This window comes from Centroberyx gerrardi, chromosome 21 (genome assembly GCF_048128805.1).
Source record: "Centroberyx gerrardi isolate f3 chromosome 21, fCenGer3.hap1.cur.20231027, whole genome shotgun sequence".
In the NCBI taxonomy this organism is placed as follows: Eukaryota; Metazoa; Chordata; class Actinopteri; order Beryciformes; family Berycidae; genus Centroberyx; species Centroberyx gerrardi.
Window position 1 is genome coordinate 2,202,837 of NC_136017.1, and position 14,071 is coordinate 2,216,907.

General features: G+C 40.3%; 1 protein-coding gene across 1 annotated transcript; it reads left to right on the forward strand.

Moving 5' to 3' along the window:
• Positions 1–1,558: 1,558 nt before the first annotated feature.
• Positions 1,559–13,267, forward strand: c21h7orf57 (chromosome 21 C7orf57 homolog). Its single transcript, XM_071915259.2, has 8 exons — positions 1,559–1,673; positions 3,636–3,701; positions 4,923–5,096; positions 5,453–5,534; positions 8,943–9,072; positions 11,351–11,421; positions 11,627–11,727; positions 13,131–13,267. The coding sequence occupies exons 2-8, from the start codon at positions 3,659–3,661 to the stop codon at positions 13,187–13,189; spliced, it is 660 nt and encodes a 219-aa protein (XP_071771360.1). The 5' UTR covers positions 1,559–1,673; positions 3,636–3,658; the 3' UTR covers positions 13,190–13,267.
• The last annotated feature ends 804 nt before the right edge of the window (positions 13,268–14,071 follow it).

Consider the following 14,071-nt stretch of genomic DNA (forward strand, 5'->3'; position numbering starts at 1 on the left):
TGTTTTTCATCTTTGTTAATTACCAGCCTATACCACATTATTAAAAAACAGGGTGGGTGTGGGCCAAGTCTGGGCTCTTGAGGTTTGATTCCAATCCATTCTTCGATTCTAGGCATTTGGGAATCGAAAACGACTCCAAAGTTGTCAAGTCGATACCAGCGTACAGAAAATGCGCGTGTACGAGTGAATCCCAGAGCCGAATTCCTCTCTGGCGATTCTGATAAGTGTACAAGTGACTCCAGTTTGGCCGGCAACAGAGTGAGCAGGCAGGAGATTAGACCAGGTGTTAGACACTGTCGCAGACTGTTGAGAAAATGCCTAATTCTACCCCACACACATTTGAGTTTAGAGAAAGATGAAAACAAAGTAAGATGTCAAATTTGTGACAAAAGACTGGATTACAACAAAACAACGTCGCCAATTAATATTGCACTGTTCATTTTACAAGATCTGCTTCCGAAAACTAGATCTGCTTGTTTTCGGAATCGAGAATCAATAAAAAAAAATTCTGGAATCAACTCTTGTAATCGAATCCATCGATTCCCAGTATACTTGGAAGCGGAATCGGAGTTGATTCCAAAATTTCTGGAATTGAACACCGCTATATACGCCAGGCTTCACAGAGATGGATGTATGGTGGTGGTTCAGTATTCTATCTATCTAGTCTATGTACCGCAAATATTGTGATGGGAGTTTGCTGCATTTGGGGAACACTGTCTCTTCCCAGTCTGCCATGTAAATATTTCCGTATAAGGGCAAAGCGTTTTCCCATTGCCGTTCCCTTTGTTTGTAGGTAGAATTCGTTGTTGAATTCAAAATCATTTCGGGTCAGGCTGATGTCAAGTAGTTCCAGTAACTCCTGATCCGGTCGCGTAGCATCTGTAGGCTGTTTATTTAGGCATTGTTGTAGCCTACTGCCTTAAGGCCCATTGGGATATCAGTATTTGTGTATAGGTTCTCTAGATACAAGGAGAAAAGAAAACATGGTTCCTCCAGTCTCATTTCACAGACTCTGGTGGCAAAGTCCTAGGTGTCGTTCACGTAACTAGGATGACGAGTGGACAAAGGATTCAGAACTGTCCATGTTTCCGGAGACTTGTGGATCTTCAGTGAGCATGTTAGGTGTACCAAAGGAAATTAGCACGATACACTAGGAGGAGTCCTTTCTATCCATTCAAGTTCTGTGAAGGAACCCAATCATTCCTTCTCCCTACACTGCATACTTCACAATCAAGTTTAAGCAGTTGATGTTCTGAACGGAGCCAAAGATCGTCTCTGACGGAGCTGTAGTGAAAGGAGAAAAGAAAGATTTCCCACTGTGCCCCTTTTTCTTGGTCTGCTCTCCATGCATTGGTGTGAGTGGGAAAGTTTGGAGAATGTCTTAGCGGGCCATGGTTTGGCCACCCCAATTCTAGACCAAATAGTGGAAATGATAACTTTACAGCCTACAAAATTACGTCAGACTCTGGAGAGTGTGGCAGTTTTTTTCGAGAGTGATTTGTTTTCTCGAACGTATACGATCTTTGGCTGTGCCCCAGAACTCTCCATTAGCGGAAGTTGGCAGGACGTGCTACAGGAAGTCTGTGCGTCAAACCCAGAATAAGAAGAAGCTAACGGCAGCCAACCATTGACACAAACCACTCCGTACAACCAAAGACAGAATTGCAGATAATGTAAGATGTCTGGCGAGTTTGCATGCTTGACCTGATCGGTATCTTTATTTACTTGAAAACTCGTTTTGTTGCGGCGCATATTGGGGTTCGCGGTGTGAAGCTAGCGCGACAGCTAGCTAGGCGGCTAAATTAGCAACGCTTTGTTACATGGCTAAGTAAGCTTATGTCACTGAAAAAAATAGAAAATATATGATATATGTTATGCTTGTGGTGTGTTTGTGCATGCCAGTGTATGTTAGTTGATGTAAGTTAGGCAAGACGAGATGCATAATGTCAAACCGCAGCTTGACGCCGGTGGGCTTGTCTGCTCCTCTGCAGACCGGCTTCACCTGACTTGGCTCAAACTGCTGGTAACGGTATTCGTCAAACGTGCACGTAAAAGGGATATGTAATTTTCCTTAATATTTTTTCAGTAACTTTTCCTAATAACGTCATTATTATGTCAGAGGCAGGACTAACTCTCCGGCCTCTCGTATAGAGAGAATATGTAGCCAAACTTTATTAAAAAATCTGGCACTTTAATGTGGCCTTACTTATCGGCAAGCCTACACACCTCTTACAACGCGATTTACGACCTATTACAAATATATATTGTGTTCTGGTAAATTCGGCGCACAGATAATCCACCAAACAGCACGTTATTTAACTAAAATCTAATTTTCTTTAATTGGTTTACACTGCTCGCTACCGCCCTCCACTGTGTAACGTTAACGTTACTTTGTTAGAAGAAGCTAATGGAGGAAAAGAGGCGAGCCAATTTCTGACAGTTGAAAATTGCAGCAAGTGCTGCTTGGTGTATTGGATGTATGCCGAATTGAAGAGTGGCTCCTATTGATTATGAAAAGGAACAGAGTCGTATTTTACGAGTTAATGTAGATTTGCCAACAAGCGTGGCAGCATTAAATTGGCAGAATTTTTAATGGAATTTGGTGAAGTATTCTCTCCACAAGAGAACAGAATATATTGGGCTATATTGTGACTAAACCTAATTAGATATTGTCAGTAAAGTTCACTGATGATATCCTTAATCTCAACAAGGTTATAGTGTGTAGCTGTCATCACACATCTGAAAAAATAAGCTGTGATTGATCGATACCCAGAACCACATCAATCCAATTGATAGATGTTTTAGAGTTGGAATCAGCAAAACTTAAATGACCAAGTACAATAAAAGTACAGAAATGTGTCAACAACTCATAGTGACAGTACAGACTGGCACACATGGTACAGAGACAACAGGGGCTTACATTTAGGACAGTAGACTGTACAGATCACTCTGTACACAATAAAAGTATTCTGTCACAGAGTGCGTTCATGCAGCACGGCAGGCAATAGGTTGCGGAGGTCCAGTAAAGCAATGAAGCAACATGCCATGAAATTAAAAGTGAGTAGGATGGGAATACATTGAGTAAATCTGGAGCCTGGACAAAGTGCTGTAGTGCAGACAAAAACAGCTGGATATTGTTTGAAAAATTTCAGCACCGCTGGCGATACTTGTACCTTGAATTCAATACCGGTACCAAAACGGTACTTTTTTCATCACCTATTTTGAATAAAACCTTATTATTTAATTAAATAGTCTGTATTTGTTTGACTGTCTAATTTGTGTCGTTAGGGTTAGGTTTCCCATTGAAATAAAGAAGATTTGAACTCTAAAGTGTGAAATGTTTTACCTATTTATTTTTCACTAAGAGGATAAAAAAAAACCCCTTATGAACAAAATATTTGTTCAAAAATGCAATTTCACAGTATAAAAGAAAATTATGCTTTGGTTTAATCAAAACTATCAGTCAGGACCTTATTAAAACTATTTAGTTTTAATAAGTTTAAAATGGTTTACCAACCGTTGGTTCCCAGCCCCAGACGTAAAGACATAAAGCCCTAGAAATTTAAGGCTTTAAGGCTGTATGTTGAAACTGCACTGAACAGCTTTTGACTTAGTCTTCTTTTTTTCATCATCAGATTGAATTGAATCTTCAGCTGAAATGAGCGCTGCTGTCCCCAACCACCGAAGGACCAAGCCTGGAGGTAAGTCTGCCTGTCGGTCTCTCTCCAGGTCGTCGTCGGCTTCACGCAAAAAATCGTTTAAGGGTTCCAGTGAGTGACAAGATATTCTGTTCATCTGTTTGGACGCAAATTTAGTTTAGGTTGAGTATTAGGAGTAATCTTGAGACGACTTACCTGTTACAAGACACGATGATACAAGAAAAACCCTAGATAGATAGCGATAATGCTTACATTTCTAAATCATCACTGTCCAATTACATTTTCTGCATGTCATCCCCGTCTCTCTTTCCCAAATGTTTCCTGACTCTCTACACACACCTATCAAATAAAGGCAAAAGAATTGCCCCCAAAAAAAGATTTAAAAAAAACGCACTACTTACCTAAATTACTTCGACCCCAACGACGGATGCAGTCGTTCTCCAAGCTTTGTTTGAGACGTTTCTTCCTGTCGTCTTTCAAATAAAAGTTGTAGAGAACTGGGAGGCTTTGAACGGCTGGAATCAACTTCTCCATTTTGCACTTGCCAAACAAAATCACCGTTACCAACACAGCCGAGTTTGGAGCAAACTGTGGAATTTCAAGATTCACTTTAGTTTTCACAGCAGCAGACTGTCAGATTGAGTTCAGTCTGCTGGTCTGTGCATCGCCAAATAACAGACATGATGTGATGCGAACATTAGACGCATCAGAGATCGATTTAGATCAATTTCTATACATTGACCAACTTTTGGTTTTGTGGCGGCTGTGTTGATAAAGCGCCACTGAAATGACTTAATTGCACTTTTAAACATCAATCAATCAAATCATTTCAGCTTCACATTGCTCCTCTTAGCAGCATCATAAAACAAAACTCTTATTCATCATGACTCATTTTAATGGAGGCCGACCTCTCAAATTGTTCTGGAGGCTGCAAACAGAGAGAAATCCTCACTTCTTAGAAGATGCTCATGCAGGTTCAGCAGCTCGGCTCAGGATTGGTCAGATAATGTGAATGCCTCTGATTCGACGGTGCGCTCAACGGATCTGTCTGTGATTGGTTACAACACTCATATGCTGTTTAGAGCAGCTTGAAACTAAGCAGCCATTTAAATGCAGTAATCGCAACTTTTTACGATTACCATATCGCCGTAATCTTGATTGATAAACGATTAATTGTGCAGCCCTATACTGGGGAATCATTTCTCAGCTTGCAAGTGGAGCTGGACCGCAGAGCGAGTCGATGTAATGCTCATGTCGTTGCAGGCATTAAGCCTGGGGCTCCGTCCAACGGCGTATCTGGGCCGACCTCCCAGATCCCCGGTCTGTCCCAGAGCGCCGACGACAGCGCTCCGGTGGAGAGGATCAGCGGCCGACGCGTCGGCATCTTCGAGACGGACTCCGAATACGTCAAGCTCGCCAAGCAGGGAGGACAGAAAGGTACTGCTTGTGTTTTCTCATTCTTCTTAGGTTTATACAGAGGCCTCACACACATCATAAGGCCAGTTTCATATACAGACTCATGACAAGATGAACAAAAATATTGACGACACACAGATTGATTGCATAAAAATGACACTCCCATGTGGATTATCGTGTAAGATATTAACTAACAGCGAATTAAAGGCCTTTTTCTTTCAAAAAAGTAACGTTTTGGATTCAATAATCCTTTTAATTTTGGAAATATTAGCAATGAATATTAGTTTTGGGGGTTTTTTCCCCCCAAAAATTCATATATAGGCTAATTGTTTTGGAATTAAACCTCTTTCTTTCTCTCATGTCCGGCCCCCTCACAGGGTTGTTGAGCCATGATGTTGACTTTGAGGCCAAACCAGGAAAACCCTACAATCCTCCTGAGTGGTTTGGCGGTGAGAAGAGGTGAGAACGCTTTCTGCACACACAAAATAAAATCCTGCATGTGGAAGAGGCATCGATGTGTCTTGAGGTGTTCGCTTGCGCTGTTGTCGGATGAAAATCATCTCCAAAAAAGTTAAACCATGAAGAGTTTCTAGAAGGGCAAAGTGTTCCTAAGGAGGCAAAATACTGGAATAACAAGGTGAGGGCAACCACTTCTAATACAAAAAGAACATTATTTATTCAAGCTAATGGTCACAATTTGCATACATAGGCTGTGGAACAGACAGCAGTCAATCAATTTGAATTAAAGTGGTTCCTCTCTCTGTTTTTCTCCAAAAAGTTTTTCAGGAATGGAGAAAAGAAAGCTTATTTTCTCTTTTAACAAGTTTCATGGGCCCAAGAGTCATGAAATTCATTCAACATATAAATGATATTGTAAACTTCAAAACAAAATTAAATATACAACGTTTTTTTATCCGACAGCAGCGTTAAATGTGTAACAACTGTTTAACAAAAACCACGTCCAGCTCTCAAAGACGTTCCAGTGATTCCTAGCTGAAAAGTTCCCCAGGAAATCAACAGGAAGGTGTCCTGGGATTGGTTCCAGACGATCATGGCAGCCTTTCAGTACTTATCAAGCACCCGAAGCATGTGTTTTTCTACATATTGACGCTCACTCTGTTACGCTTTAACACACTTGTTCCTAACGTGTTCACTTGTTCAACTTTGGAGTGTCAACACTGCCAAAACAGATGATTTTTGTAAGGTTTCTGGAATCATTGCAACTGCTGACTTCAGAGGTGAGACCAAGTCAACTTTGCTTGAGTCCCAAGTCAGTCTCAAGTCTTGAGGCACAAGTCTCAAGTCTAAATGTAGAACAGCAAGTCAAGTCAGAACAAATCAAGAGCCCAGTATCAATTTAATATCTTAAAGAAAACTAAATATCTAGGACTTTTCAATGCAATATGGTTTTAATAGGATAAAAACTTGGTAAGAGCATCATGAGTTTGATTTCTATAATCAATTTCAACTTCAATAAATTCAATCATTCCATACAAATTCAGAAAACAGAATTTAAATTCAGTCGTCTGCTGGAACAAATCTCATCCCTTTCAATCTAAGTCATTTACACAAACACAAGATCTCAAGTCAAGACTTTAGAAACCTTTTCAAGTCATCAAAGTAGGGCTGGGCGATATGGCAAAAATCTTTACCACAATATAAAAACATTTTATCAGTCGATATCGATATATATCATAATATAAACTAAGTCATTTTTGTCAGGCTTAAAAATTACCTTTTGAATGAAAGCTGAAGATATCAATATTATTTGGAGGCTTTTTTTTATTTTCAATTAGAAGAGAACATGAAAATGAGGTCTACTGTTAAGTGCCTGCCAACAAACAAATGCAAGGTACAATTTAAGAACTGTGAGGTAGAACATTCAGAAAAAACTGGAATTTCCGGTCAGCATATATCCTTTGTGCAAAATACAACATTTACATAATCATTAAGATATTGATTGCCTGAAATCTAAAATCTGCCAACTCACATGATTTATAAAGATTCCTTCTGAGCCGACGCTCGAACCTCTCTCCGACGGTAAACTCATTTCTTTCTTTGCCTTCCTACCACTCTTCTCAACTTCAGCAACCAAAACAGAAAGAACGTGTCGGATTTTCAGCAGCCTAACACCGCAGTGCGAGGCAGGACCGCTGGCGCGGAGCACTTTGGCAGCGTCAGGTGAGCACTGGAGCGGGGAGCTGAGACGACGTCTCCGGGTGTTGCTATGATAAACGTTAGCCTAGCTTAGCTAATGTTAGTTACGAAATGGCAGGATGCCGGCTCTTGGTCCCGCCCCTGCTTCATCCTCATTGGTTGGTAGAACTCTGAAGTGACATTGATGAGCGGTGCCCTTCAAAGTTGAAATAGTTTCAGCACTCACGGCGCTAGAAAGAGGTGAGGTACCCGTTTTGGGTCATAAAGCGCTGAAAGCATAACTTTTCCATAGGAAATAATGAAGAAACAGCGCCAGCTCTTCTTTCACAGGTCTTTGGTGAAACCTAACTTTGTTCAAAAGCTTTCTCTCCGCTGTGTGGAGTTTCCTACTTAACCAACCCAGCAATGATTTCTATCGACCTTTCTATCAAGCATGTATTATATTTATATTGAGTATAAGTTCTATCGCAATAGATACCGTTTTATTGCCCAGCCCTACATCAAAGTACAAGTCAAAGTCAAGTCCCAAGTCACCAGAACCCAAGTCAAGTCTTCTCTTTATGCATCAAGTCAGGTCTCAAGCAATTCACATTGTGACTCAAGTATGACTCGAGTCCAAGTCATGTGACTCGAATCCTCACCTCTGACTTATTTCAAGGCAAAAGGACTAAAAATGCAAAACAATGCTGCAAACTAAGTGAATAATAAGTAGCATACAATTGTTCAGGGTAGGAACAAAATACAAACACTCAGTTGTGGATTTTACCCTCTACTAGCTGGTCTCCAGGTATCAGAAGAAAACAATAGTGCACAACATGGTACATCTTTTAAGTTGTTCTAAAGAAAATTTAACAAACCGTTTCGGTGGTGAACGGCAGCTGCTACTGCTGGTGATTATTCAGTCTTGATTTGTACAACTGGTATTCTTGGAAACATAGAAAGGTAACCTGTATGGCATGTGATTGCTGCCAAAGATCATACAGCCACCTCGTTCTGCCTGCTCATTGGTGGAGGAAGTAGTGCTACCAAGGCGCGAAAGAAAACATTTCCCCCTGTCATTGATAGAACAGGAAACTTCTCCTGCCAGCCACAGTGGCTCGTAAATCCCAAAATTCACCAGCATGTTTGATCATTTAGTATAGGACGTCCAGATGATGGTTACCTGCCAGAGTCGTCGGTAACTTACCAGACACTTTAAGTATTTTATCAGCCAACTAGATTTTTACAATAAAACCGGACCTCTAAATCAGTCATTCTCAACCTTTTTCCTATCAAGGACCCCTAGTTTAGTCCACATTAGAGCCACATTACGACCCCCATTTCATGAGATTTTGTCTCTCAAACCCAAATCTGAGAATATTTTTATTGTCAGATATGATTTTGTCCAGAATCCCATGACTGTCTGTGTTGTAGGTAGAGAGATAACAGAGAAACTATGATCAGTCATTCTTCTACATTCTCTAATTGTGTTAACTTCTTGTAAATGAAATAATGGTGAAGTTTAACAATTCATCAATTTACCGGGGACCCCCTGGAACCCCCCTCAAGGACCCCCACATTGAGAACCACTGCTCTAAATGATGGTTGTTTACCTGCCAGAGAAGCAGGTAGAGTACTAGCCAAACGTACCAGCTGCCAAAGTTTCGCAGTATGTGTTGAGTGGCTGGCGGTAATTTCCCACTGTGTGTCACCGTGGTTTTGTGCTTACAGCGGAAGCAATGCAACGTCTCCGGACGGCCAGCTGGGGACGGCCAGGCAGCCTCTCGCTGCACCGTTTGGCACTGATAACAGTTCCACCTGGGAAAGAGAGACTGATAGCTTTACCCATGCTAAAGAAAAGGTGAATGGACCGAAGTAGAAAACCCCAACATTGACGCCATAGCGCTGTCTTCCATAAGTCATTATTTTATTTTACCATCACCTTCCTTATTTTTTTTTTTTTTTACTCATCCGTACGTCACCTGAGTTTGATCCATCGTCGCATTCGGGTTTTGGGCAGAATTCAGTTGTTTTGGTTTTTCAGTTTTTGTCCGTGCGACTGTGAGAGAGTTCAGTGAAGAGAGTTGAAACAGTCGTAATCGTTTCAGGTAAGCGCATTAAGATGCTTTGGAAATATCTGCTACCACGTAGAAAATCATAAAAACAGATTAACCATAAAATATCCTTTTGGGTCCTTCCTGGGTAGTCCCATTAAGACTAATCTCCTATCCGAGGAAGACTTGGCCAAGAAAGCAGTCTGACAAAAGTTGCATACATATTGCAAACCTAATAAAACACAAGAATGTGAACATACGCAGTAATGCAACATGAATCTATTTTGGTATCTCTTTTTAAGAGGTTAAAAAAACTACCTCAGAGAATCTTTCATCAGCAAAAAGAAAGTGAACCCCCTCTCATCAGCGCTCTGTTCTAGTTGTAGTTTTTGGATGCATTTACTTCACCACATTAAATCACATCTGTGGATAAAATGCTCAAATAAAATGTACATATCCATGTTAAAAAGTAATATTTGGGGACGCAGTACTGATACAGACTACATACAAGATTAAAACCTAGGTATTCTGCTTTATAAAATTTCTAATTTTGTGTGCTGTTGCTAGTTGGGTTAAGCCCAGTGTTTGTTTCTTAAACCCTTTTCCATTGCATGACTAATATTCATCTGCAGTCTCACCAGACGCTTGGTGAGATTGGTCGTCATTTCATTCTTTGCTCACTGGTTTTGTTTTTCCTTCCTTGTGTTTCTATGTGTGCTAAATGGGAGTACGCTGCAACATGTATACATGCACGACGTAAAGGGGCGGTTCAGGTCAACGATCAGAAGGAAAGACTTCTAAAAATACTGAACTTTCCCTTTTAAGATTTGCTGTGTTCAGGGAAGTAAAATATATTGATTAGTGACATCCATGAATTGTAATAAAAGCTGCAGTTTAACTTGCCATATAGGCAAATCTCATTGATTGATTGAATTGAATCTCATTGTGTTTCACACACTTTTATTATCATCTTAATTATCTCATACGGAAAAGGATTAGGGCCACATGTGGAAAATGTATTTGAGTTCTGAGATTAATCTCAGAATTCTGAGTTTAAAGCCAGAATTGAAACTTTAAACTTCCCAGTTTAAAGCTTCCAATTCTGACTTTATTCCTAGAATTCTGGCTTTAATCTCAGAATTCTGACTTTAATCTCAGAAATCTGACTTCAAACTCAGAATTATGAACTCGGAATTCTGACTTTAATCTCAGAATTCTGAACTCGGAATTCTGACTGTAATCTCAGAATTCTGACTTTAAACTCAGAATTCTGAACTCGGAATTCTGACTGTAATCTCAGAATTCTGACTTTAATCTCAGAAATCTGACTTCAAACTCAGAATTATGAACTCGGAATTCTGACTTTAATCTCAGAATTCTGAACTCGGAATTCTGACTGTAATCTCAGAATTCTGACTTTAAACTCAGAATTCTGAACTCGGAATTCTGACTGTAATCTCGGAATTCTGACTTTAATCTCAGAATTCTGAACTCGGAATTCTGACTTTAATCAGAATTCTGACTTTAATCTCAGAATTCTGAACTCGGAATTCTGACTTTAATCTCGGAATTCTGACTTTAAACTCAGAATTCTGAACTCGGAATTCTGACTGTAATCTCGGAATTCTGCTTTTAAACTCAGAATTCTGAACTCGGAATTCTGACTTTAATCTCAGAATTCTGACTTTAAACTCAGAATTCTGAACTCTGAATTCTGACTTTAATCTCAGATTTCTGACTTTAAACTCAGAATTCTGAATTCTGACTTTAATCTCAGATTTCTGACTTTAATCTCAGATTTCTGACTTTAGAATTCTAATAAATTCTTCACGTGGCCCTAATCCTCCTCCGTCGTCGCGAGACTGGTGCATTAGCTTGTATTTTTTGTCATAGATTGATTCAGTCAGTCTTATTGCAGCAGTGCAGAGGTTAGCAGTATTCCCATGCTTCACTTTCATTTATCGTTTTCATTTATTGTTTCATAATTTGGCCGTTGTGAAGCGCTTTGAGGCCGTAACTGTGAAGGTGGTTAAGGGCTTTACACATAAACTTGACTTGACTGAGTCTCAACTTCCTGGCCCACAGTTGTCCCCTGACAGCACCATCCAGGACATGGAGGGTCTGTCCATAACCGATACCAACAAATACAAGAGAACGTAAGTATATTCCCTCTATTCCATCTTCAGCTGACTGTGACAGACCAGCAGGACCAGCCGTCCCACTCATGTATTGTTATTGAGATTAATAGTAAGGTTGGGAATGTGTTTGGTGAAGGCTGTGGGATGCGTAGTTTGGAGTGTCGGTGTAGCGGAGGGCCCGGACATCCTGTGTGACTGACTGCTATCTCCTGCATCTCTTCAGGTCTTATGACAAGAAGGCTCCTCCGGTCAGCATGTCCAAGCTGCTGAGCTTCGGCTACGTGGAGGATGAGAAGAAATCCCCCGACGACGACGATGCCTCAAGTACGACTGGGAGAGTTGAGATATTAGCCACAGATTTATTTATTTTTTATTTGAACTAGAGCTGGGTGATATTTCAATATTATTGGTTATTATCTTTCAGTGAAATCATATTGTGTGATGACATGGTGATTTTGGTTAGTCATGATGCACAATTCTGCTGTCTGAACCGATAACAAGCAAATTCTATTTAAAAACTCTGAGTTTGAGGTATGGTAGGAATATTACTTGAAAATTTGAAAGTTTTGTTTGACATCACACCTAACATTACCATTCAGTTCAATGGGGTGAACATTAATTTTATTGTTTATTGACTGTCCATAGGTGAGCCATATCGCGATATACTGTATATCAATAGAAAAAAAATCCTTATGATTGTGATATTGATTTCAACCATATCGCCCAGCTCTAATTTGACCATTAAATAGGCTACTTTCCTTAAAGCGGCATTAAATTCTGGTTATTTTCAACTTGGGCCTTATTTTCCCAGTTTTTGCCATCATGACGATGGATTATGTTCAATATTTCATTGCTTGCTGCAGCGTCTTTTCAATACAATAACACTCACTGTGATGGACTCTTCCTACATCCGATTATCCGATGGCCCTAGACGTGACTACATTCTCTACGAACCAGTAATCCCTTAAAATAACCTTAGATTTTCATTAATTTAAATTAATTCACCCCTTAATTCATGCAATATCCCCCTACAGTGAGTTAAGGGAGTTGTTAATGGAAGAGACCAAATCAAAACCTCCTTAAACTCAAAATTCAAGGAGGCAGGAACTTTCCATTAATAACTCATTAATAACCTGTAAACCTGCACAAAAGGCATAAAAAATCCCTTAATTTCTAGTGTCTCTGAATCAACCCATGAATAAATCCCTGATACTAGCCTTACTTTTTTAAAGCTATGTTATTTTTAATGGATAATTAATGTTTATGTAATGAGAAATTCAGGACATTTCAGGGATAAAATTAAGGGGTTTGGTTTCGTAGTGTATTAGATATGTTATTTTAACTAGTGTGAGCTAGTTGGGAAATAGACAGTTCATATTTACGGATTTTCCGTAAATATGAACTGCCAATTGGGAAAAAACGTTACCTCTTAGTGGTAATTACAGGTAGGATATTAGGGAAGTTTTTGTAGCTCTGATATCTCCCTCTAGTGTCACGAATTGCAGAAGTGCGATAAACACAAGCGGTAAGCATAGCAGCAAATCCACCTCTCTTAGATGTGAAATTTCATGGAATTTTATGGAATTCCTGTCCTTCCGATTCATTTCACATTCTGTGTTTCCTGACATTCACACTCCAACTCCAGGAGCTGAGCTGGACTTCACCTGCATTCTCACTTCAGTTCAGAAGTTCCCCCGACCCTGACGTGGTGTGTTTTTGTCTGGCAGGCGTGACCTCGGAACAGACGAGCACCGTGGCGACGGAGGACGTGGACGATCTGGAGTAGCGCGGACGGGTTCTCGCCTCGAGGGAGGGGGTCGTCCAAAAACGCCGGTCACCGTGTCACAAATCCACGAACACGCCACTCCGCCCCCCTCCGGATTCACTCGCATTTATTGTACATCCACTGACTGTTAGGTTTTGTACTCATGTTTATGCAACGGTACTGTCATCTCTATTTATTTGCTTTAATTTTTAAAGAAATCCATGTGGGTTTTTCGTTGAGTAGATCTATCGGCCGCTCGCAGTGTTTTTTATTTTCTGTATTGTCGTTCTCGATTTGAAAGACGAGTTGTACGCAGGGCAGGAAACTAACATTTTGGGTCCACAGTTCACCAGAAACTATTTTACCAGCCAATTTGATATTCAAAACTCCAAACGGAGGCCTGGTAATCTACCACAGTGGCTGGCAGACTAGACAAACCTCCCCAGCCATGGCTTAAAATTCACCTGCATTTGACCGGTGTTACTTTCCCACCCTGGTTGTATGAAGATCGAGTTAGTAAACTTCAAAGTGTTTGTGCTAAAGAATTGTGGTTACAGTGATGTGAAATATTGTTTGTGTTGATCAAGGGCTTCTACGCTCTGAAGGGAAGTCAGTGGCGTGTGTGTTTCGGCTGTGGGGGAGAATATGATCATTCGTTGAGACAGCGACCCTAGAGCGGCGACCACATGCCAAAGTGCATACCAACTGCCACAGTGTGTTTTTTAGTTTTGTTTTGTTTTTTTGTGGTGAAAGGGCCAAAAATGACTTTTTAGGTTGTTATTCTGCAAAAGTAGACGTTTTCTCTGCAATTCCCCACAATTTTTTCTGTAATTTTGAGTTACAAATTCCTAAAATCAAGGAACAAAGCAAAGTTGAATTGCATTGTCTGAGATGGGATGAGAG

Coding starts and splice junctions, on each gene's coding strand:
- c21h7orf57 (XM_071915259.2), top strand. CDS start 3,659: ATGAGCGCTGCTGTCCCCAACCACCGAAGGACCAAGCCTGGAG. Junction 3,702..4,922: donor CCGAAGGACCAAGCCTGGAG/GTAAGTCTGCCT, acceptor ATGTCGTTGCAG/GCATTAAGCCTGGGGCTCCG. Junction 11,728..13,130: donor CGACGACGACGATGCCTCAA/GTACGACTGGGA, acceptor TTTGTCTGGCAG/GCGTGACCTCGGAACAGACG.